This window comes from Thamnophis elegans, chromosome 3 (genome assembly GCF_009769535.1).
Source record: "Thamnophis elegans isolate rThaEle1 chromosome 3, rThaEle1.pri, whole genome shotgun sequence".
Lineage (NCBI taxonomy): Eukaryota > Metazoa > Chordata > Lepidosauria > Squamata > Colubridae > Thamnophis > Thamnophis elegans.
The window spans coordinates 37,428,491-37,454,806 of record NC_045543.1 but is presented as its reverse complement, the minus strand read 5'-3'; the positions used below and the strand labels follow the sequence as shown (position 1 = coordinate 37,454,806).

The window sequence follows — 26,316 nt, the reverse complement described above, 5'->3', positions numbered from 1 at the left end:
TCATGCAACTTCAGGCACTCATCTATTTTTGCAGAGAATGGGTGCCTGAAGTCATGTGAGATCACAGCCCCCAGAACATTTCACTCTCCGCAAGAAAAGCAAGGTGATCGGATGCTGGGAGATAAATTGTATTGCTTTCAGTATCTGGTATCTTGCAAATGCTTTTCACGCTGGGAGTGAATGCTCTGGGGGAGTTTGATTGCGTGTGCCTGAAGTTGCATGCGATCACCCCCATCCCCGAACATTTCTCTCTCACCGCAAAAAACATTTGCAAGCTGACCAGATGTTGGGACGTAAATCATCCTGCTCTCCTCTCCCTCAAAGGCAAAGAAAATGCAGCAGAGAGGAGACAGAGCTTTGCAAGGTATGTAAGTCGGGTATGGCAGGATGGGACAGGGGAAGCCGCCTCATGGCCTTCCCTACCCTGAGATACTTTGTGCACTTAATAACCCACATATTCAATTAGTGAACGCGTGGGCAAAAGCAGGGAATGATCATGTTCAGGTTATGTGATTCACTCCTACGAATCCTTGAGTTACAAATGTAATTGACAGGCTCCATTACATTCCTAACTTGAGGTTTACCTGTATAGCTCAATAATGTGCAAAACATGATTTTGGCTATTCCACCATGTGATGAATAATAATATTTTATTTTATTGCTCTATGTGCTTGATGGTGTTATTAAAATTATTCTTTAAATATGAGGGGGATGGAGCTTTGTCATGTAAAGAAATTTAAAACAAATTGAAGCACACCACTACCATTTCAATGCTTTAAACATAAAAATTTTGGCAAGGTTTTTTTATGATGGCATGATCTTTAAAAAAAAAAACTGATTATAAAAAGGGATCCAGGAAGTTGCCCATGTTTTGTCCACAACTGTAAGTAATGGCCACCTTTGGCTGGATGTATAGCAAATAGGTAAGTCCTATATATAAAACTGATGATGGCTAACCTGCATGCACAGTAGATAAAGGGACCACACAACAATGTTCTTGCTTCACATAGATATATGTTGATATACAGTATATACACAATGATGTCTTTATATAAAATAACCTTGTTTATAAGGTGACATTTAACTGCCACTTGGCCCTTCCCTACCCCACAAAAAACAGTAGTATACAAAATATAAAATATTTTTTAAATATTTATAAACAGTTGCAAGGAAAAAAATATAACTGTATGAAAATATCCTTCCCTTCCTCAGATGACTAATGGGCTTTTAACCCATAGCTGTTGAGTGGATAAGAATAGGCCTTGCCCAATACTATTCGGTCTCTCAGGAGTTTAAATAAGACATAGTAGTTACAGAAGAGTATCAGGGCCATGGAGAGTGTGTGGTTCCACTTCTCTGAACGAAGCAGGGAGTAGAGTTGATAACAGACCACACTGCCTTCTATGAGAATCAGCAGATTGAGAAGCCGTAAGGGATGGTGGAAGAGGAACTAGAAAAGGAAACAAAGTGTGTGTTTATAGAACTTATTAGTAGCATTATCTCTGAATAGCAAGGAAGAACCACATTTTATTTACAAGACATTAAGTTCCTCCAACCTAATCTTGTTTTTAATGATTTATTGTTGTAAAAGAACAGAAATATTTTTATCTCATGGTTGGAAGTATTTTATTCCCAGACCCTCCATAATCCACTATATACTTACATAAAAGCGAGCATGAGAGACATCTGAAGGCACAGCTACGTTATAAGGTCCTACTGCTTTATATAAGCATCGACTATGCCGTACCAGCACGCCTTGTGGCCATATTGTGCTCTCAGACCAGCTATGGACAAAGAAAAATATTTCATTATTTTTAACCAGGTGAATAATTTCATTAAATGAATGTGGATGCCTTTGTATACGCCTTATAATTAAACTTCTCTAGTTTTAGAACTTTTATCTTTGTTCAAGAAACATAACAGATTTCAGTAGAAATGGAAATCCTAAATTAGGTAGGTCAGTAGACAAATGACATCTAGCATTTTAACTCAAATTAAACTAAACTAAAAGTAACCTCTCCTGCCTGTTCACTGTTAAGAAATCACTGAATGTTCCTTCTTTTGAGTGTTCAAATTTATTTCTCTCATTCAAATTTGATAAAAATTCTATATTATCAGTTGCACTATGTAAAAATTCTTGGTAACCTATTAACGTTTTATAATGATACTATTTATTTTGCATTTGCTTTTCAAATATTTTAAACGACGGATGATCAGCAAATCCAACTGCTTTCTATTAAAGCTTCTAGTATATGCTCAAATTATGGTTTCTATCCCAAGAATCCATTCAAACTGGAGGAGTTTCATTTAGGGGTGCACTGAATTTGTATGTCCCTCCCGCTTCCCCCCAATTTTTCTTTTAACTTACAATGTTTTTTTTTCTTTTTCAACAATTGTTAAATATTTATAAGACACTGTCCTTTCATGAGCAAATGTCCTGCCTGCCTTCAGTTTGCAGTCAGGAAGATGACTGAGAGTTCCATTCAGTTGCATGGAATGTTGGGAGACTTTTATAGCTATTGCAAAGATAGAGTTGCTGATCACTCCAGGTTTGAAGGTAAGTAAAGTTGAAATTAGATCTGAATGATCAAAATACAAGAGCCATGGAGTATTCTTGAAATTGGCACTGGGGTTCTAAAGTTCTTACTGGGAAGTGTCTTTAGCAGCTTTTGTTTGACATGTAGATCTAGAAACTACACTGTTTCTGCATTTGAACTTTAGTAAGCTAGCTAACTTTGGGAAGACTATGACACAAAACCTATCAAAACCCTATTCTGCTAACAGTCAATCTTATATATGAAAATGCAACACTTATAATAAGAAAACATAAGCCTCGGAAATGTCAATTAACTTACAAAGATAGTCTTTCTGAAATTCCTACAGCCTAGAAAGAAGTGTTCTGACTACAAACTCACATGTGTTGAGGGGCATTACTATATGAACCATGTTCCAGCTTCTGCCACTTGCCCAAGTGAGCAGCTGATCTGTGTAGCAAGTCACAATATTTGGGAGGAAGCAGTTGTGTGGTGAGCATGACAAAAGCATTGATCCAAACCATGATTAGGTGCTCACATGACCAGCGCATATCGTAATACTGAGTGCTCTGTAAGAAACCAGAGAATAAATTAATGAGCATCCCAACTATCTCAGAAGCAATGGTGTTCTGCAATCATAGACACACACATAAAAAATTCCCTTCTCTCTCCTATGGGGGGAGTGTTTATCTTCCTTATCTTGGGTCCTCATCCAGAGATTTTGGAAGGTGAGGGCTCTTCACAACATCTTAAGTTTTCCTAGCACTACATTCCTGGGGAGAGAGCTCTGATGTTGTTCATGGGATCTGTCGGAACCATTCTCCCAGCTTAGGATTTACAGATCCAAGTGCTCTCACCTTCAATCACTGGGATCAATTTGGCCTTTCCTTTCCACATACTCTTCAATTCCTTTTTCAGGCCCTGGTATTTCTACAATTCCTTATAAACTGCAAGGCTAGTAAGCTAGGGGAACTTGGGCATTTCCTTCTGACATATTTTAATGCAATATATACATTGGTTGCACACTTTCTTGTCTACAACTCCCATGTAATTCTCTAAGCTTTCTAAAAAATGGTCACACAAATATGTGCTTATGGATTTCATAATAAAATGATAGATTCAGCATACATTGTTATTCAAAAACAGAGATCTAAGTTAACTGTCAGTCCTGTATTCTGCTTTTAAAATTATATTATTCTGAATAGTTTATGAAATCTGTGAATTGATCCCATTAGTTCCCCCAATTCTAATTGGATTGATTTAAAGTCTTAGTGCTGATAATCTGGATATCGTTGAATTAGGATCTCAATTTGGCACCAAGTGTATATTATGGCACAAAATAGAATCATGTTATAATTGTCTTGAAAAAGAGGACAGGGTTAGTAAATGGGATGGAAAAAGGACTGGGAAAACCACAGGGGCACTACATGTATGGCAATACCTATCCTCCAACGGGGAGCAATACTAGGGCACTCCAGATGCAGCTACACTCCGCCATCCAGGCTGCCAAAGGGGAGACAGAGAAAAGGGGAATTAACCAGAAGTCCATTGCCCCAACAATCCACAGGCAAGATTCAGGAGGTGGAGTGGCACTAATAATAGTAAAGTAATCCAAGAACAGCTACCTTCACAAAGCACAGTGGCAAAAATGCCACATAGTAGGCACTGAAGAGGGAATTGAACAGAACTTCCTTGATTCGGCGGTTAAAATCTGCTTTGAGGCCCTCCACTTCATTGCGAATGAGATCTGGGGACAAGGGACAGCTGTGTGTCGGAGTGGTCACAGAGGGGTTGAACTGTTCTTTGACAGATTCTCTCAGGAGAGAAAATAAATCTTTGGGCTTCACAAGACTGCCAACCCCTGAGGCACTGTCATCCACTAGTTGATCCTGCACTAAATAGCTGCAGTCTGTTGAAAGAGGCTGGTTTCTACTATCTTGGTGGAAGCAGCACAATGGAACATAGACACCAAACCTGAAAAAGGAAAAAAGGCAGGGTGAGATTATAAACTATGACACATCCCATCTATGAATATCAGTCAGAATTTTCTATCAAGGAGAACAATAGCTTCTATACCCAGACTATTGGTCAAAAGAGTTTCTCGTTATCCTCTCCAGTACAATTGGAATTGTTCATTCAGGACAAAAGGTAAGGATACTTACGGGTAGCCAAGAAAGAGGAGATTGAGGACAGAATGGCTGCGGAAAAGGTTGACCAGAGTCCAGCAGAGCACCCATACACAAAGGGTGAGTAGAACTAGACGTGCCAGAATCAATGCCATATCGTGAATCACTGATGAAGTACCAACCTGCGAGGCCTGCAGAGTTAAATCCAGAATTTCATTAGCTCCACATATTCCCTCACATATCCCACAAATGTTTCAAATATGTTCTAATTCAAAACAAAAAAAGCTGCACATGGGAATGTATTCCTTCAGCTGCCAGCAGCAATTTCCTTGCTTTGCCCTTGTCTTACTACTGAATCTAAATCAGGTTTGCCTCTACTGTACCAAAGCAGAGCAGCCCTGCTTCATTCTATCTACAGACCAAAACGTTCAAAACATACATGCTTTGAGGTTGGGCATGGACCACCTGAAACCAGCGTACCTGGAACAATTTCATGTTTTAAAGTTGGGGAGGATGGGGGAATTTAAGTGATAGAATAAGCACCGTAAAAAGGTAAAGGTTCCCCTCACACATATGTGCTAGTCATTCCTGACTAGGGAGTGGTGCTCATCTCCGTTTCAAAGCCAGCACTGTCAGAAGACTTCTCCCTGGTCATGTGCCTGACATGATTAAACGCCGAAGGTGCATGGAATGCTGTTACTTTCCCACAAAAGGTGTTTCCTATTTTTCTACTTGCATTTTTACTTGCTTTTGAACTGCTAGGTTGGCAGAAGCTGGGACAAGTAACGGGATCTCACTCCATTACATGGTGCTAGGGATTCGAACCGCCAAACTGCTGACCTTTCTGAACGACAAGCTGAGCGTCTTAGCCATTGTGTCTACCTAAGTACCGTAAGAACCCCTTAAAAAGAACACAGGGCAATTTCTTCCATTGGAAAGCAGAAAACTCCCCAAAGAGTTCCAAATATTTCAGTCCTGGTGAAGTCAAAGCTTTAGAGCAGGGGTGTCAAACACAATTTCATCAGGATTGGGTTTGACCTTGGAGGGCCGGTTGTGGGTGGGTGTGGCCATGGTGGCTGTGACACAAAGCCGCACCTCCAGATATGGTTTTATAAACTTATAAAAATAGGGAGGCGTACATTTCTGTGATTTTGTTTTTTTAATATTTACTTGATCTACTTGATCACTTTGAGAGAGAAACAATATCAAGAAACTGACTCCATAGGAAGACTAGAACTATAAATTATTGATATAGGCTAGTAGCAGAATTCTGCAAGCCTGAAAGGTAAAATATTTTACTTTTCCTCCCTTTTATAACATTCCGAGTCAAGGACAGCCTCTTGGATGACTCCGGAAGCCCTATTTTGGGCCTGAAAGGCCTCTTGGACAACTTTGGAGGCCAAAAGCGGTTGGTGGGGGGCGCACGTGACCCACCCACGCCCCAGTTTTGCTAGCAGAAGCACTGTGTGCCAGACCTTTGCTATTTCCAGACCAGCCCTGTAGGCCATATCTAAGCATCCTGCGGGCTGGATTTGGCCTAGTAGCCTCGAGTTGATACCCCTGCTTTATAGTGGAATGCCCTGCAGATTCAAGGTAGGACAATGTATCCCACCCTATCCCATAAGTATCATCTTCAAGCAAGGACTACTTCTGCCATAAAATGAAATGAGATTCAAATACTGTAATTGTGATAGACAATGCATTTAATCCTATCTGTATTACTAAGTGGCTTGAATTTGTGAGTATGAAGCCCATCTCAAAATGCTTGCGCATAAAACTAACTTTTCATACAGACCTCTAGGACACACTTTCATCCTTACTAGAAGAACATTTTATTTCTAGCCTAAAAAAATTATCTTTCTGTAAACATGATGAGACTTAAACATTTTCTCCTAAGATCAATTTAATATTGTATACAATCAATATAAACTGAGAACAAACACCACTCTTTACTAGCACTGATGATGTTACCTTTGGGTAATAAAACATTAAGAAAAGAACCAAGTTCAAAGAGCATCAAGGACCCCTGTGATCAATCTTGCCTGAAATAACTTTGCTCAATATGCTGCTGTAATAACATGGAAGCTGAGGGCAATGTCTACTGTATAAGTTACAATCAACAGTAACTTTGGGATACTTTACAAACATTTATCCTAAACAAAGCAGCTTCATAAGTAATCTGGTAGCTTTAATCTTAATACGGGTAGTCCTTGGCATAAGCCCATTTGTTCACTGACAGTTCAGTTACAGTGTTGCTGAAAAAAATGGAAATACACCAGTCCTTGAGGTTCTGTCTCAAGACCAGCCTCGTAGTGATGTAATCACAACCCAAGTGCTAGAACACAATTACTACATTACAGGGAGCCGCAGTCATGTCTGCCATTTGTGATCTTCCCTGCTGGTTTTCCACAAGGAAATCAATGGGGAAGCTGGCAAGAAAGATCACAAGTTGTTCTGGTAAGTCACTCCCATTTTTCTTTTGCCCAGAGCAATCCCTCTCCCCCTGTGCAGACTCTGCTGACTCTCCCATGACTCCTGCAGTCACTCTTCCAGGACTCCCATACCCATTGCATGCATACTTACCTGAGATTCCTGCCTCTTCCCTCTTTAACAACTCGTGTCTTGGGGTTATGACAGCAATTGTGAATGTCTAGAAATGCTGTCACTAAGTGATGCGGTCACATGATGATATGCTTTATGACTGAACTGCTCAGCGATGGCAATCCTAGTTCCAATTGCTGTCGTAACCCGAGGACGGCCTGTAACATTAATACTGAGAGATGTTTTATTGAAGGTGGATAGATGAAAAGAGAACTACCAAAAAAAAAAGAATATACTAGTTCATTTAGAGTATTTTAAAACGGAAAAGTTCATCATCATTACCTCAGAGATGAGGGCCCATACAAGCCTCCGTGCCAACATCACGGTGATGAATGCAGCCAGGTGATAATCAATGAGGTGAAAGTTCTAAAGGAGAAAAGAAGAGGGTATTCACCAGGGTGAAGGAGAGGCCAGAAAGGCAGGAGGTGCTGAGCTGACATAGTAGAAGCATGGAAGTTCCTATAGGGAAGAATCAGGAAACACTGTGAATAACTGCCAGCCAGCCAGAGAAACAGGGAAGAAAAAGGGTCATGTTAAGCATATTCAGATGCAAAGGAAGCATTAGTCTTACAAATACCACACAGAGAGGAAAATACAGAAATGGGCATTCTATATGTACATGTATATTTCTACTCTTTAAGAAAAAGCAAAATAGCACAGACAAAACACCCATCAGTTTGCCATGTAACTGGGTGAGGAGAAGGGGTTCATCCTCCCATACCCCCATCCCAAGAGGCTACAGTGAACTTGCCCAAGATAAAAAGAAAAATGGCAAAGTAATTTTTAAACTATTTAAAAATTTAAATTATTAAATTGCTATAATCGTATGCATTCATTCATACTGCAGGAAAACTTGGGGCAGGCAGATGAGACGTTTGTTGAAGGCAGACTGAGCTGCCTTTACTTCTTTTAATAAACACAGAAGACCAATTGAAAAATTACATGGCAGAAAGGCTTCAGGGTTGCTCCAAAGCTGTGCAACACATCATCTTTGCTTGTTTACTGTTTCTGCTTTTAGAAAGTGTTTCAAACACATCATTTCACATTTCATCTTTCTTCCATCATAAACATTTATTATTGTATTAAACGTTATGGTGTATTTTTTAATTGTTTAAAAAGTATATACTATTGTGATTTAATTAATGTGATAAAAATAAATAAATACATATCATTCTGTGGACATTTAAGGATAGAGATTCAAGGGTAGATTTACCGTTAGCAAAAAGGTAAAAAAGGAGCTTAATAAATGATTATTCCAGAATTATCCACCCCATACCTGTTATCATCCAAAGGCTGTTTGAGGAAGAAAAAGATTTTTCAAACAATATCTCATAAAAGAAATACATAAAAAATCAACATATCTCCTCTTGTAAAGCCTCTCTTAGAAATTAACATAATCCGTCCCCTTATGAATGAATCAGGATGCCTCTGGAATTGACAAAGAGCTCGAAGTTTTGCACACATTATTTCACTAGTACAGTTTTGGCCACCTACTTCTCAAAACCAGATTCTTGAAAAAAGAAAAAAGTTTTGCTGGAAGAAACTTTGGAATATATTCAACTTAATATACCTGGAAACCATTCAGTATCTGCCATCTCATTCAAAAGCAGAAAGAAAAATAAAACCGTTTCTTTTGGAATGCAAACTAGGGCATGAATATTTTTTTCTCTCTGAGTTGATAAAGTTCTTTTTCCAGAGGGATATAAAATTATGATGTATTTCTGTATTAGAGGTCTCAAATATTGTATTTAAAAATGAAAACTCATAAAACTTAGAGGTATATTAGATTTCTATGCAGCATTTCAATGCATCAATGGGCAAAGAAAAAGATAAAAACTTTGGAAAGAATTTGCAGATAGAAAAGTTAATGTCTAATGAACTGAAATTTGAAATGTGCAGGCTATAACATATGCAAAAAATTCAGACACTCCATAGTAAAATTGTATGTGTAAAGTACCCTAACAATGCCTGCTTCATAATAAGCAACCCGACATTATAATACAAAAAGCAGTGATTTATTAAAAGCTTCATTAGGCATTCTTCATTAGGCATTTCTTATTCACAGCCATCTTTTTTGCTTTCTTTATCTGTTTTTCAACTTGCTCCTGTTTCTTCCCACCCTTCAGTCTTTGTCAATCAATCACATTATCCAATAGCTTCATTCATCTCAACCCAGCTACTGTAATCTGAGATCTGGCTCCGCCGACGCTCTGCATGGAATGTCAACACAGAGAGTTGACATACAGCTCCCCTCACTTTTCAAAGGCAATCTGTGCAAGCAAAAACAATTTGAGTACCAGTATGGGATTCAAGGCTATGTCCTCCCCCCAGGCGTGTTTGGATTTTTTTCATGGAATCTCTCTATGAGGCGATCAGCCTGGATATTTCTACTCTTTACCCAAGATGCCTTTGACAAGAGATAGCCCTTCCACTTAATTAAGTACTGGAGTTGCCTCCTGTGCCAGCTCGAATCAAGGATGCGTTGCACCTCATAATGGGTTTGGCCCCCTATGACGACAGGGCCTAGTGGCTCCTGGGGCAGTGGTCTCAGAGTGGATCTGACCACGGGTTTTAAGAGGCTACTATGGAATACTGGATGTACCTTCTGTAGCAGTCGGGGCAGTTTCAGTTGCACTGAGACTGAGTTGATGATCTTTACTATGGGGAATGGTCCCACAAACCTTGGTCCCAGTTTCTTGCTAGGGAGTCTTAAGCTCAAATATTTTGTGGAGAGGTAAACCTTCTCTCCCACCAAGAATGGTTGTTGCGGAGCTCGGTGTTTATCTGCCTGTTTCTTGTAGGTTTGTGCTGCTTTAGCTTGTGCTTTTTTGACATTCTCCCAGGCTGCTTTTAGCATTGACATCCAGTCAATCAAGCTGACTGAGGAAGGGGGATCCCTTGGATACTCAGGCATTGGGACAAAGTCCATGCCGCTCACTACTTTGAATGGTGTTAGTCCTGTGCTGCTGTGAACAGCATTATTGTATGCAACCTCAGCGAAAGACAGAAGGTCTGCCCAATTGGACCGTAGCACCTCAGGTACTGCTCTACCATAGCATTCAGTCTCTCTGCCCCCCCCCATTGGTGCTCAAGTGAAAAGCCGAGCTAAGGCCCTGGGATGACCCAATGGACCGCAGGAACTCCCTCCAGAACTTAGCTGTGAACTGGACCGCTCTGTCTGAGATAATTCTTCGAGGTACTCCATGCAGGTGGTAGATGTGCTTCAGGAACAGTTTGGCCAGCTTGTGAGCTGAGGGTAGTCCACTGCAGGGTATGAAGTGTGCCTGTCTATTACAGTCCAAATCACCGTGCTTCCCCCATTTTTTGGCAACTCTACTATAAAGTCCATTGCGATCGCCTCCCACGGCCTCGTTGGCTCTGCTACTGGCTGCAGCAATCCGGGGAGTTTTCCTGCTTGCCTCTTCATTGTGGCGCAGATGGTGCAACTTTTCACGTAATTGTCCACATCTTTCTTTATTTTGGGCCACCAGAACTGCCTCCAGGCTAAGTGTAATGTGTTTAGGAGTCCAAAGTGGCCTGTCGGTTTGGCATCATGGCTCCTCTGGAGAATTAGGGTGCGTAGGGATTCCGGGACATAGAGTTTTGTCCCCTTCCATGCAAGGTCATCTCTTTTTCTCAAGATGTGTTGGTTGTTTTGGAACCAAGGTCTGCTAGCAGTTCAGTTTTGAGTCTCATGGTTAGGTTGCCTGCTGGTTGGTTGTGCTGGTCACAGCGTTGTCATCTGGTGGTCACTTGGGCAGCTATTTGGGTAGAGGGAATGATGGCGTCCACCCCATTCGCATTTGTACTGGGGCACGTGGGAGAGGGCGTCAGCTTGAAAGTTCCTCTGCCCTGGAATGTGTTTTAGTACGAAGTCGAAGCGGTTGAAATATGGAGCCCATCGGACTTGTTTGGGTGATAGTTTCCGTGGGGTCCTAAGAGCCTCCAGATTCTTATGGTCAGTCCAGACTTCAAATGGTTTCTGGCCCCCTTCCAACAGTTAGCAGTACCCATCTCACTGCGAAAGCCTCCTTTTCCCATGCGGCCCATCGTCTCTGTGTCTCTGAGCTTGTGGGAGGTGTTGGCGCAGGGTTGTAGGTTTTCTTGGTTGTTTCTTTGGAGTAGCACCACTCCCACTGCCATGTCGCTGGCATCTGCTTGGATCACAAAGGGTTGCTTGAAGTCAGGATGTTTCAGCACCGTTTCCTTTGCAAACATTTCTTTTAGTGTCTTGAATGCCTTTTGGCAGGTTAGGTCCCACTGTAGAGGTTGTCCCGGGTGAGGTTTTATTCCTGGGCTTCAGGGGTTTGGCGATTTTCACAAAGGAGGGGATGAATTACCTATAGAAGTTTGTGAACCCTAGGAAGCTTTGTAGCTGTCTGCAGGTGTGAGGGGGTTGCCAGTTTAGGACGGCTTGCACTTTGGCTGGGTCCCTCTCTATTCCCTCATTTGACACTCGGTAGCCTAAGTAGTCTAGTCACTCATGGTGGAATTCACATTTTGATAGTTTGACGTACAGGTTGGCTGCCAGAAGTTTTTCCAGTACTTGGCGGACCAAGGGTATGTGGTTGTCCATGGTCTCAGTGTAGATGAGGACCCCTTTGTAGAGATGCTCATGCAGCACCTCATTTATTAACTGCATGAACACTGCTGGGGCTCCCTGTAGTCCGAAAGGCATCACTTTGAATTGGAAGCTCCCTAGGGGACAGTTGAACACTGTTTTCCACTCATCTCCTTCCCTGATCCGTATTAGGTAGTATGCCTCTCTGAGGTCTAATTTGGTGAAGACGTTTCCCTTGGCCAAGTGAGATAGCATATCTTTCATGAGGGGGAGTTGGTATAGGTTGTGTACGCACACGGCATTTACCCCTCGAAAGTCCACACACAATCCATTATTCCGTCTTTTTTCTCTTTGAAGACGACTGGTGCTGCAACCCATGGCTTGGCTGGCTCGATGAACCCTCGTGCTAGGTTTTTGTCTATGTATTTGCACATTTCTTGCATTTTCTGGGGTGTCATGGCTTACAGCTTGGGTTTGGGTAAAAATATGGCTGCCTGTAAAGTACCCTTCATAATAAGCGACCCGATATTGTAATACAAAAAGCAGTGATTTATTAACAGCTTCATTAGGCATTCTTCATTAGGCATTTCTTATTCGCAGCCATCTTTTTTGCTTTCTTTATCTCCTTTTCAAGTTTTCCTGTGCTTCTTCCCTCCCTTCAGTCTTTGTCAATAAATCACGTTATCCAATAGCTTCATTCATCTCAACCCAGCTACTGTAATCTGAGATCCGGCTCTGCCGACGCTCTGCATGGAATGTCAACACAGAGAGTTGACAGTATGTTTCAATAAACCCTTAGCTAAACAAAACAACAAAACCATAACGTAGTATATCTGCAAATTTGAATGCATTTTTTGTTTACACAATTTGAATAACTTGTACATATTTTCCACAACTCTGTTCACAAACTCTGAATATGAATATGATAGTTTAAAAAAATTCTACACAATACTTTATGATACCTCTTTTGATAGAAATATACTTTTCAAAGGTTTCCTGTAGTCAGTTAACAGCAGCTGTCATTACACTCTTCACTATAGAGCTCTTCCTTCTCAGAAACACTCTTAATTAATGTTCTTAATGACTTTTTTCAAGAATTTATGTTATTGTTTAAATTAAAATGGTTTATGTCTATTTTTATACTATAATTAGTCCTCAAGTTATGACCCCAAAAATTTTGTTGCTAAGTGAGACATTTATTAAGTGAGTTTTGCCCCATTTGCCACAGTTGTTAAGTAAATCACTGCATTTTCTAAATTAGTAATATGGTTGTTAAGTAAATCTGGTTTCCCCATTGACTTTGCTTGTCGGGTTACAAAAGGTGATCACATGACCCTGGGACACTGCAACATCATAAATATGAGTCAGTTACCAAGCATCTGAATTTTGATCACATGACCATGGGGAAGCTGCAATGGTTGTAACAGTTGTAAGCCATAAATCAATGATATTGTAACTTCAAAGAGTCACTAAATAAACTAAGTGGAGGATTACCTGTACTCTAAAATCCATTATTCTATGTCTTAAATCGGACAGAAAAGATTTGGAATTAACTAAAAGAGGACTATCATGACTTTCCTCCGTTCATTGTCTTTTCTTCTCAAGATTAGAAATGCCCAAATGCTTAATCTCATCAAATGCGATTAAATACTTAATTTTCAATGTTTTTCCTCTGAAGCTCTGAACCCTGTTTGAGTCTTTTGAAGAAGTGTGATGCTAACACTTGTACATAGTTCTTGACACGGGGCAGGACTAAATCAGATAGTGACAGAAATTGTGCTTAAAAGAATTCAGGCTAAGAAAGAAAAGGGATGATTTCAAACATCACTAACCAAGAGCCAGTAGATGTCTCAGTACTAGCCTTACCTGAGAAAAAGATATCAAGCCCTTCAGTTTCACATTCTGGGAACAAGATTCAAAATAATGGATTCACTCATAAATGAAGGTGAAAGCCGTGCTTCCTGTATTCCAACATATTATTTATTGACATCAAACTTAATTAATGGAACTCTCTGTGATTCTTTCTTCCCTGAACATATTCTGCTGTCAAGGGATGACAATATTCTCTGCTAACACAGCCTAAAAGTGCATTTGCTTTCTATCAACTATATTGCACTGCTGGAATCAAGTATTATTCCAGGATATTTTTCACAAGTACATTACAAAGTCATACTGTGTTTCCCAGAAAATAAGCCCTAGTCTGATTTTTTGAGGTGAGCCTAATATAAGCCCTATCCCAAAAATAAGCCCAGGGGAATGGGTGTGGCAAGCACAAGAGATGGCAAGCACACAAGGGCCGACAGTGTCCGGCAGCAGCTGTAGCACCCCAGCCCCTTGGCACAGCACAGTTAAGTCCAAGCACGGAGGCAGAGGCGGGGGAGACAGGCAAACTGGGCGTGCTGCATGACTGCCTGCCTCACAGGAGGCTTGTGTGGCAGTACCGGCAGCAAGCTGAGGCAGAGGTTCTGCATTGGTGCTGCTTGGTGCGGCCATTGGCAAACTGAGAGATGGTGAGACGGAGTGGGCGACACGTTGGGATCGCCTGACTCGCCGCCCCATGGTTCTGCCTCCACCACATACTTTTCACCCAGCGGGAGACGAAGCTGCTTCTGCTTGCAAATGGGGCATTTTGTTCTGTTCCCAAGCGTCCCAAAGGTGCCCAAACATTTTTCACCTGGAGGGAGAAATGATGCTTTGCCTGCTTGCAAATGGGATGCTTTGAAACAGAGTGATTAGCTCTGTTTCAAAGTGCCCCATTTGCAAGCAGATGTAGCTTTGTCTCCCTCTGGGCGAAAAGTGCGCAGCAGAGCCAGAGGTATAGGGGGTGGGGAGATAGGTGATCCCAACATGTTTAGCTGTTTCAAACTGCCCCATTTGCAAGCAGATGAAGCTTTGACTCTCCATCATTTCTCTGTCCAGGTGAAAAGTGTATCTGCCCTGGGAAGCCCTGTAAGCTGTTGTGGCCACGGACAAACAGATGGTGGGAGAGAGTGGGCGGGCGACATTCCCTGAAAATAAGACTTAATGAGTTTTTTGGTCCTCCAAAATATAAGACCCGGTCTTATTTTTGGGGAAACACAGTACTTTCCAGATATCCCAACCTTTGATTTATGTTACTTAAGGGAGGAACTTTGGAATTCTCTCTATTTACCATATCATTTTAACTAATTTCTCTATTCTAGCAAAATCATTTTGAATTTTGTTTCTACTTTTTAAGATATTAGCAATTGCCCTGACTTATGTATCACTTAAGTGCTTTACAGCCCTCTCTAAGTGGTTTACAGAGTCAGCATATTGCCCTCAACAATCTGGATCCTCATTTTATCCATCTCGGAAGGATGGAAGACTTAGTCAACCTTGAGCCAGTTGAAATTCGAACTGCCAAATTGCAATCAACCAGCAGTCAGCATAAATAGCCTGCTGTGCTGCATTATAAACACTACACCACTGTGGCTTGTATTAGCTCTCTTACCCAATTTCTTGTGACATGCATACCTGAAGGAACATTCCAAAAACCCTGAATATCAAGACATTTTTTCCTATGTTGGCAGGGAGGTATTTTTCAGATCAAAATGAATCAAATACATTTTGGGATAAATAGTCTACAGATTACAACCATTCTTTTTATATCATATTTTAATATCATAATATTAAATGCCACATTTACTGTAACTCTCCCAGAGTGGAAGTAAGAAAAAGATTGTGTCTCTCAAGAAAAAAATTGAAAGACGAGGAACCAACAACCCACAAATGCTGACCACAAAACTGAGATACAAGGTTCTTGCAATTCCTTCATTCTTCTGCCATATGATTATTGGAAATATTGATTAGTGCTTGATGATTTATATATATTTATTAATTACAGAGACTCATTAATCCTGGGATGAGTAAGAAAAGATGAACTCACCAGTGATGTACAGGAGGCAGGGTGGTTATATGGATACCACCAAACGGTCTTGTAAATATTAATATATTGAATGAAAAGAGACACCAGCAAGTAGATGAAAAAAAGGAATTCAAATAGAAGATTTCCATCCACAGGGAGCTCTGGGATTCGGCAGTGCCTCACAGGCTCAGGAGTAATCAGGGCAGTGATAGGAGGAGCAGAAAGACTGAGAGTACTACCATTCCTGAAACCAAAAATAATTGTTACCCACTGGTTGTACAACGGTATTTAGCATTTAGATGTTGAATTTTTTATATTCATTTGATTACAATAGATCTATAAATTTGCAACAGATTTTTAAAAATTCAGTAACAGTCATATTGTGATGTAAAGATTAATAACATTATGGCATAAAAGTTATGGACGATATACTGCATCATCTTAAGTTTTCCATTACACAATGTATTAACTGGAAATTTAGGATTTCCAGTTTTCCCTAGTAACAATAGTTTAGCAAAATTCCCTAGTAACAATATTTCCAGATGCTTCTACTGCATGAGGCTCAAACTGTTGTCGGAAGATGTTTTAGCTGAATATATAGGCATTTGGCAATTGCAGGCAGCCCAATTTTCTTTTTTTGCAAAACTTCAAATATTTTAAAAGACTGATTACAAACTACCTATGAAAGTTATATAAATTTTCCTTCCTCCCCAAAACAGAAACAATTTGAAAAACTAAACTGTCCACTTACATTACTGCCTGTCTATTGGAGCCTTCAATCCCTTCAAAAACATGCAAGTTAGACCCCAGACATCAAGGCTGTCCTGCTCTGGTCATACTGAGATGAATAAGGTATCATAACAATACGCTGAACACAAGGCAAAAGCCTCCCTTAAAAAATCAAGGTATTGGACAAATTATCAATGGCTGGTACTCTTTTGGACATAACAATATCCAATGATAACAGGGAATGAATAGATTTGGAAACACAATGTTAGACTTAAGATTTTACCTATTTCTCAGACCTGTTCCGTTGCCACAGTTTCCACCAACTAATGTCTGAAGAGAAGGCAAAGCTGAACGGCTTAGTTGCTGCCGGCTGGGTCCCCTCCTTCCACCGGGCATGACCAGGAAGCAATCCACCTCTTCCACCTCTGGCACTTTTTGCCCTGATTCTTATGTAACAATTTCCCAATTCTACAAATGAGAAGGAAGCAATTATTCCACAGAACCTTCTAAAACAAAGGAAAGCGCAGCAGTTGTTGATCATATGCACTTTGCACAGACAAAAGCAATAATTAAAAGTAAATATATTTTTAGGGAAGTTCATAAAGGAACAATTTTAAAAAGATGCTGCATGAGTTTTTAAAATATTATGCTTTAATATTAATTTGTTAAAACAGAATATATCAAAATTTCACTGATATACAAAAAAATCAGAAGCAAAAGAACTATTAGGACAGTGATTTCAGAATATAAAATTTATAATTTGGAATACAGGTTTAAACTATTTTAAGTTGCAAGTTTGTAAATCTAAAGTTATTTTATTATTATTTAATACAATAAAAATATTTCTACATTATAAGAAATATTTTACAGAGTTTAAATCGGAGATTTAGAGTTGAAAGCAATTTGAAAGCAACTTTATCATATTAAAATCAAAGGATATTTTGGAACTGCACATTGGTCTTAAGATTTGCATTTACACCGTGAATTTGCAAATGAGTGTGGAGCCTTCTTGGAATTGGGGAAAGGACTGTGCTGTAGACTGGAGATAGATGTCCTATTCCTGTTCAACAGCCTCTCTCAACAGAGTGGGAGGGTTACAACATCATCTATTGCCAGTCTACAACCCAGTCCCTTCAGCAATTCCAAGAAGGCTCCACACTCATTTGCACTACTCAGGTGATCCTGAAGACACAGATAAACCTCCAAGTGGTCTCAACAACTCTCTAAAAGAATGCAAATGACCAGCTGTCTGCAAGGAGTATAAATCCTTCCATTCCTCACCATCCAGTCAGAGCTGAAGAAGCTTCTTGGATGAGAAGCAAACCATCTTCAACCCCCTCCCCCCCTCAAAAAAATCCAGTTGCCTCTTGAAAAAGCATTTTTGGGACAGTTTGTACAAATTATACAATATGTACATTAGTAAAAAACTGCATTAAACAAAAAAAAACCAATTACAAGTTATACTTAAATAACAAATTAGAACAAATATATGACTTTGGGTACCATGGTAGATAGAAAATGAGGATGTTTAAGATAAAATGGTAAAATGGCAGAGTGCTCTTTTCCAAGCAATGAACATTTCTCAACAGAAATAAAAAGGCTCTAAATAAGAATGTGCTTCTATTCAGTTCTATCTGTGGAAAAGAGATAGTATATTGAGAGAAATATTCAAAAACCGAATAAAGTAAGATGTACTGTGACCAATACAAAAAAAAGTTCATTGAGTTAATTGGTCATACAGAAAGAATGAATGAGGAATGAGCAAATATTTATGAATTTATTTATTTTACAGTATTTATAACCTCTCTAAATGAGTCTGGCTGTGTACAATATCACCAAAAAGAAAACTAAACATAATGTTAATCAAAACAATATCAATCAAAAACAATCAAAAACTAATCACAAAAACTCAAATAGAACCTAAGATAAGTACTCACAACCAGGAAACATGTTTCCAGAATTGCAGCAAGGAGGGGACTGCATATATTCTGGGAGAAAACATTACACAAGGTGGGAGTTATGACAAAGGCCTGTTTTGTCAGCCACAACCTGCAGGCGTCATGAAGGCAGGGAACTTTTACCAGGCCCTCTCTTGATGAGCAAATTAGACAGGCAGATACAGTTCTGGAAAGGATCCTCATATATCCTGGTACAATGTCATTTTACAGTTTGACAGCTAATGGCCAGTACTTTTTATTTATATTATTTATACAAATAACTCGAGGTGATGAACATATCCAACATATCTTCCTCCTATTGACCCCATAACAACAATCCTGTGTGGTAAGTCGGGCTGAACAAGAATGACTGGCCCAAAGTTGCCCAGCTGGCTTTCATGGCTAAAGTGCAACTATAACTCATGGTCTTCCACTTTCTAAGCTGCTGCCTAAACCACTAGAACTGGTACTGAAATATTTTTTCCTAAGGAAAAAAAAACGGACTCAGCAAGCTATAGACCAATCAGTCTGATATCAATACCTAGAAATATCCATTAAAGATAATCAAGCAACGAATCTGCAAATACCTAGAAACAAGCAAAGCTATTACTAAATGCCAATATAACTTTGTCAAAAGCAGATGATGACAGACAAAACATATTGCATTCTTTGACCAAGTGACAAAACTAGTGGATCAGCAAAATTCTTTGGATGTAATAAACTTGGACTTCAGGCATTTGACAAAGTAGACCACAGCCTTCTTTGGTAAGATTGAAAAAATATGGTATAGTTTGCATCATTACCAGATGGATTTGTAATTGGTTAACCAACTGCACTCAACATGTAGTTCTTACTGGAACTACATCAATATGGTGGGAAGCATGCAGTGGAGTACCATAAGGCTTGGTGTACCCTTCAACAATTTACATAAAGGGTTAGAAGAAACTCATCAAATCTGCAGATGATATCAAGCTGGGGGAGGAATAGCCAGCACTTTAGAAGATAGAATCAAGAAACAGAAGGATATTGACAGACTTGAAAATTAAGTCCTATCCAATAAAATGCAAATCAGTGCTGTAAAAGGAAGGTTTACACTTAGGCAAGAAAAATCAAATGCACCAATATAGTATAGGTGGTGCCTGGCTCAAAGCATTACTGTGAAAGGGAATTAGGAGTCCTAGTGGATGATCACTTACAGTATTTTTCACAGTATAAGATGCACCAGAGTATAAGATGCAGCAAGGTTTTGAAGAGGAAAATTTAAAAATAAAACGTTTTGCACTCTGCAAACCTCCCAAAAATGGTCTGCTTTTCGTGAAAATATCCCCCCTTTTCCCCCAAAAAAGGGCATGAATAGCTCTTAGGAGGCTTGTAGAGTCTCCTGGGGGGGTGGGGTCAAAAATGAGCAACCCCCCCCCCAAAGGCATGGGTAGTCTTTAGGAAGCTTATAGAGTGCTGCTGGGGACTGGAGGGAGGGCAAATGGGCTGTTTTTTGCTCATTTCTGCCGTCCCCAGCCCCCAGGAGCTCTCGGAAAGCCTTCTAAAAGCTATGCATGGCTATTTTGGTGAAGGTGCAGAGTTTCAGGAGGCCAAAAATGCTGTATTTAACATGTAAGACGCACCAAGATTTTCAACCTTTTTTTTGTGGGAAAAAGGAGCGTCTTATACTCCAAAAATACGGTAAGTATGAGCCAGAAGTGTTCCACAATGGCCAAAAAGGCCAATGCAGTCCTAGTCTGCACCAATAGAGGGACAATATTAAGAGCATGTAAAGGGTTAGTACTGCTTTCTACTGCACTAGTAAGACCACATGTGGAATACTGCATCCAGGTTTGGTCACCATGATACAAAAAAGATTTGAGACTCTAGAGTGCAGAGAACACCAACAAAGATGATTAAGAGACAGGAGGCTAAACCATATGATGAACAATTGAAGGAACCAGGTATAAAGAGAACTAAAGGTGATAGGTCAACTGTCTTCCAGTACTTGAGAAGGTGCCACAGTGAAGAGAAGGTCGAGTTATTCTCTAAAGCACCTGAGGCAGGACAAATGCAATGGGAAGATCATTAAAGAGAGATCCAACCTAGAATTAAGGAGAAATTTCTTGTCAGTGAAAACACAGTGGGATGGTTTCCCTCTAGAAGTTGAGGTGGAGGTTTTTAAGTAGAGATTGGACAGCTATTTGTCTGGAATGGTATAGATCTCCTGCTTCACAAGGAGTTGGACTAGAAGACCTCTAGAGTCCCTTCCAACTCTATACCTTTTAACCTTTAAGCCTAAAAGCCTATCAGCAATTCATATTTAAAACTAATACAGCTGTAATTCTATATTGGCAATGCCAATAATCTTGCCAGTACTTTTTGTATCAGCTACTGCTTCTGTATCATCTTTACAGCAATCTCATATAAATTAGCCCAATCAAGTGATTTAAGGAATGAATTACTGAAAATATGAAGTGGAAATGGATAAGACGAAAATGAACATCAAGAAAGTGTGATAGAAGGTGCACCTTGAGAAGCAGTGGAGGGAGTCTTGGCAACACTTTCACAGGGAGGACACAGTACATTCCAGAAAGAAGCCCAAATTTAGAGACTGCCCAGTCCTGAGCTAGATAGGGGTTCAGGGTAGCCACATGTTCAGGTATGCATTTTTCACATCCATTGCAATCTCAGTTTTAAAGATTCTGTATTGTAATATTCCAAATCCCATAATTCTTCCCTGACATGGATTTGTTTATGTAAAATTATGTACTACTGTATCTATCATCTCCAACTGCTTGTCAGTTCTATACTTTTAAATATAATACATATTCAAGTGGCCCAGTCATAATGAAAGCAACTATGCTTAACCAATAGTAGTAAAAAAATGCTTACAAGTATTTTTGTATTTGAAAAGGAAAGAAGCATAGTACAAACAGAATTTACTTCAGAAAATAAAAATATTTATAGCTCTTTTGTTAATTTAATGATCATTTACAATAAAGTAAATGTTATTTTAAAAAGCACTCATGAACATTTCTCCACAGAAAATAATTAGCTCCTTGCTAACTTCGAATGGCCACTAAATGAACTATTGTAACTCGAGGACTAGCTGTATTCAAAAACGAAACCTCATACTCTCTCAGAGATGTATTCTGCCCAAATGTCTACAGGCCACATAACTTTTATACAAACAATTAAATGCATGTGGCACTACTCAGTGGAGCCACATCTTGCAAGTTTGGATTTCTAAGAAGTTTAAGCAGACTCCAACAAAAGAACATCATACAGTAACAGCAACATTTTTCATTATCAACAATAAACAGAAGTAAATCTCCTTCAAAAGGAACCCAAATTCTGTTACCTCTAAGACCCAGATAATATCACAGAAGCAGCTTGCCACTGTCTTCTGTTGGGATGTTTTTTCCACTGTCCAAATTTAACCCGTAGCCCTCGACTTCCCATTAAGTCCTACATCCAAGTACTGACCAGGTCCGATCTTACCTGCCTGGGATTATAAACACAGATGTTTCTAGGTAAGACAGTCTACTTCCTACCTAAGTATTTCATTCTTTTCAACAAAAAGGTTGCTTGAATGAGAGCTAACGAAACACAAGAGGAGAAGAAAGAGCAAGGAACAGCCTAAAGTGTTTGCGAAACGGAAAAGCCCTGAAGAAGAAAGTGGGAAGGCCAACTATTCACTAACCCAACGCAACGGATAAAGGGGCAACGGGATAAAGCACAACTCTCTCTCAGGCGACTAACGACGACAGAAGCAAAGCACGAAGGCGGCCTTCACTATGCCAAGCCACAGGGCCGTGCTTGGCTACAACGGGGTGTCTCGGTTACACACCAGACACCACGGGGATAGAGGAGGAGAAGGCGGCCATTCAAATACGACTCACCGCCTCTCCAACAGCAGCATGAGCGGAGCGTCTTCACCACCAGCCCGCCAGGCCGGGAGCCCGCCAGGCCGGGGAGGGGGCGTAGCGCAGCCCTCCCAATTCCCTCCGCGTCGCCCTTTCCCCGCGGCGGCGGCGGCTACTGCTGCTGTAAATGCTGCTGCCCTGAAGAGACGTGGCAATGAGGATTGATGCGTTCATCAGTGCGCGACGGCAGAGAGAAGGCGGTGTCTGCAAACGCGCTGACCAACCGGGGAAAGGGAAAGGGGGAAGAGTTGCGGCAGCCATCTCGTGAGTGGCAAAAAAACTCCGAAACGCGAGGAACCGTGAGATTCGGTTCCCATGATGCAAAATTACAACCAGCCAATCGTAATTTAACCTGAAGTCCGTCTTGAGTACTTAGTCCGTGGGATTCCCAGTTTGTGGTTCATCGGAATCCAAACGTATCCTTGCCTATTAGTACTTCGGGAACTTTTCTATATGCTTCACGTTCACGCAAAACATTTAAAATATAGTAAGTCATAAATGCATAGATAACCAGATAACTTTCCCGATTCATAGAGGTGTTTATACCGCGGTTCTGAATGAAGGCGACAACAGCGTATGAGTTTGTTACATATAATCCTGTACTTGCCTCTGCGCGGCCGAGAATTCTCTCAAAAGAGCGACTTTTTAGTGTGAGCGCCCACCCACCACCCGCGGGTCAAGGGACGAACGTGAGCCCCGTTTTCCCCACCTCCAGGCAGCGAAGTCACGATTCAGGCTTTCCTTTTCAGTGAGGCGTTCGGACATAAAGCAAGCGGATTGTAATAGTTGAGCTAATGGCTAGGCTTTCTTCCCCAATATGGGGCGAACAGCTTTAGAAACCCCGTTACAAAAGGGATGCTAACTTATTGAAGACTCAAGTTGGCTTCTGCCTACCGAGCTGTGGGGATGCCTGTAAAGTAGCGATGAAAGGATAAGCGAACCCACGCTTCCTTCCGGGGGGCGGGGGCACTGTATTTTTTCATTCGGTTTTCGTTTCATTTTGGAATTGTTTACTTCAGGCACTGTAAGGTGCCAGTATGATCCTTGGGTGTTACCTGCTCTTGGATATTCAATCTCACTGCTCTACAATTTATGCATGATATAATAATGAAGTTGTCTAGCCAAACACACTCGAATGTTGCAATTCAATGAATACTTTTTTCGTTGTATTCAACAGTAGGCAATAAAAAGTCATTCCTTTCCCTGGTTAACTTAGTAATCATTTTTAAAGATTAATGTATTAATTCTCAATCAATTGGGTTATTACACTGTGGAAAGTTATCACCCAGCCCTCTCCCAGAGAAATGAAATATCCTAGGAAATGTTGAAAAGGCAGAATATTATATTTCCCTGGATGTGAAAGGGAGAAACGTTTTAAAGAGAAACTTCCTGCAGCTTCCTGCCCCCCCTTTTTTTCAATAGGCCATTAAGAAGGCCAAGCTAGTCCTTTTACATAATAAAGATTCTCCACTTCAGCTCCAGGGGGATGGGATTAAGGCATGATAATATTGACACTTTACCCAACTCGCCACATGGCATCTGAGAGCTCAACCAAACCTGGATTCAAAACGCAGCCTAGAGAGTTGCCCCTGCATGGCCCCATGGGCATCTGACAACCAATCAGAATACAAGATCAAGATCAAAGGCCAGAGAGGGCATAAAACCAGGGACTCAGCATCTCAGTCCTTCCCTTCTCTTTTTCTCCATCAACATTGAAGCATGTGATCACCTTTTCTGTTCAGGACTCAAGCCATGTAGTCCCGTCCTCCATTAAACATCTTTCCAAGCAGCCTCCATGTCTCCAGTGTCTTTTTCCCCACTTGGAGCCGAACCCAGAAGGACATTTCTTTCATCAACACAAAGAGGTAAGAAAACCCCTAGAGAAATACTGTTATATAAATATCCCCAAGGAACAAAAAATAGTTTATGTAAGATTTTCAGTCTTTACGCTTTATATTAAAATAGAAGGTTAATATAAAATGCAAAGTTAAGCCGGACAACAAGGCCCTGAGCCTTATCCATTCCACAGGGTATTGAATATCTTATCTACTTGACTAGGTCTAGGCAGGAAATTGGTAAGATTCTATCCTCATAAGGCAATCAAGACATCCTGTCACTAGGGTTAATGTGTTCGAGGCATACATGACACGGGAAGAATGTGTACTTAGGAGAATGATCAATATCCTGGCTGATAAAGTATAAAAACCTGTAACAAACTGCCCTTCGGGTTCAGATTCTGCTTGAGCTATCGCTGAACCTTGCGCAATAAACCTTTCAACAAAGAGCTGGCCTGGTCTCATTTCTGCAACAATATCCCTAATAGTTATACCCTACCTTTCCTCTAGGAATTCAAAGTAATATACATCACATTCCCTTTTCCAATTTTTCCCAATAATGCTAGGAAATAAGTTGTGCTGAGAAATGACTTGCCCAAATCAACCAATGAAGTTTCCCTGCTGAAAATGGACTTTGAACATGAAACTTTCTGGCCCCAAAGCAAGATCTTAAATTATTATCCCCTACTGATTCTCATTGTAGCAGCAATCTAAGAATGTTTTAAACACCAGCTCATCAACACTTTAAATCAGGGGCGTCAAACTGGTGGCTCATGGGCCGGATGTGTGACACATAGACCACGCCCACTGCCGCTCTGTGAAGGGAAAAGTGTCACAATACATCACTTGATGGCCATGTGACACATGCTTTAAATGAAGTTATCACAGTTGAGAAAATTGTCCACAATAAAGAAACACAAACATATCTTGAACATCTATAGAATTAGTTGCAACCCATTGTCAGATCCCTAAAAGTGATACTGCCATTCAATTGGGAGGACGGGGGGGGGGGGGGCTTGGAGTCAACTTATTAGCAGTGCCTGTGACAACTGATATCTTTACAACTTGTTTCCTGGTGCCGAAGTGCCTTGAGATCCCCTCACCTTTTGGGGGAATGTTTATGATGGCCATCTGGGACGTTTCACTTTAATGTCTAACGGAAGATAGCCATGGGAATGTATGTTTATTTGGCTCTCAGGGCAGTTGATAAAGGAAACATCTCCACACTTGTCCATTGGTAGAATCTGCATTCTAACTAATGGGATGGGTCTCTACTGCTTTAATTCTACTTGCATTGCCTAAGGGGATTCAGATGTTGCTTTGAATTTAATGGTTTCCATTCTTCTCAATAAAAGGTTCCTTTTGAAATACTCCGTTTCAAGAGTCTTCACTTTCTTAAGTTAGAAGAGGAACCCTTACATAAAGCAACATCTCTGCAAAACGGTCAGCCCAGAGAAGCAAATTTTGCTCTACCGAGGCAACCCTACAAAACATGTCGAAGCACAACAGTGAGCAAGGGGAAGCTGAATGCTGGAGAAGTGAAACCCCCCCCCCCCAAACCAGAGGCCTGCTCCATATACCCTGTCAGAGAGGATGAGGTGATCCTGGAGGACCCCAAAAAACCCTGCTGGTCGATTGGCATTGGGACGAAAGACTGCTGGGATGGGAGGAATCACCCTCACCTGTGGTAACTGAAAAACCGGGGTGGAAATTGGAGTTAGAAGTCCCCTTTGAATAGGAGGAGCTAAACGAAGCCTTGCTCTGAGAGGATCGTCTGAAGAGACATGTAACCTAGTTGGTGATGGAGATTTTGGAAAATCTCAACATCTGGGGGGAACCAGAATGGCAGCAAAGAAGTATGGGAAAGGCAGCAGCCGCAGATGATGCCAGGGCGGCTACCTCCCCTCCGGCCCCTGATCAAGCAGATGGCACAACAGTAGCAGCGGGGGACCAGGAAATCCTCCCCCCCCCAGTTAGCACGTGGATTGGGGCCCACTCCCAACCAACCCCAAAACCTGAAATTAGAAAGAAAAACTCCTTCACTTGGGGTGAAGTTTGATGGGAACCCGCAAAAATTGGGAATCTTTGTGGCACACGTGCTCACCTACATGTAAGAATACAGGGGTGATTTTCAAACCCAAGGATTCCGAGTCCGAGTGGTTACCCTAGCCCTGGAAGGAGCCACCACCAGATGGATGG

The 26,316-nt window shown here is 40.8% G+C and overlaps 1 protein-coding gene across 4 annotated transcripts; it reads right to left on the bottom strand.

Moving 5' to 3' along the window:
• Positions 1 to 439: 439 nt before the first annotated feature.
• On the bottom strand, positions 440 to 23,141 carry TMEM39A (transmembrane protein 39A). Of its 4 annotated transcripts, none has more exons than XM_032213248.1 (9): positions 22,992 to 23,141; positions 16,721 to 16,905; positions 15,730 to 15,952; positions 7,544 to 7,627; positions 4,697 to 4,851; positions 4,160 to 4,508; positions 2,916 to 3,103; positions 1,664 to 1,784; positions 440 to 1,450 (listed from the first exon to the last, which is right to left on the bottom strand). In XM_032213248.1, exons 2-9 carry the CDS (start codon positions 16,831 to 16,833, stop codon positions 1,217 to 1,219), a joined length of 1,467 nt encoding a protein of 488 aa, XP_032069139.1. In that variant the 5' UTR covers positions 16,834 to 16,905; positions 22,992 to 23,141; the 3' UTR covers positions 440 to 1,216. The 4 variants fall into 4 exon arrangements, with proteins under 4 accessions (XP_032069139.1, XP_032069138.1, XP_032069140.1 ...); XM_032213247.1 differs by lacking the exon at positions 22,992 to 23,141 and adding an exon at positions 22,259 to 22,467; XM_032213249.1 differs by lacking the exon at positions 22,992 to 23,141 and adding an exon at positions 21,718 to 21,820.
• Between the last annotated feature and the right edge of the window lie 3,175 nt (positions 23,142 to 26,316).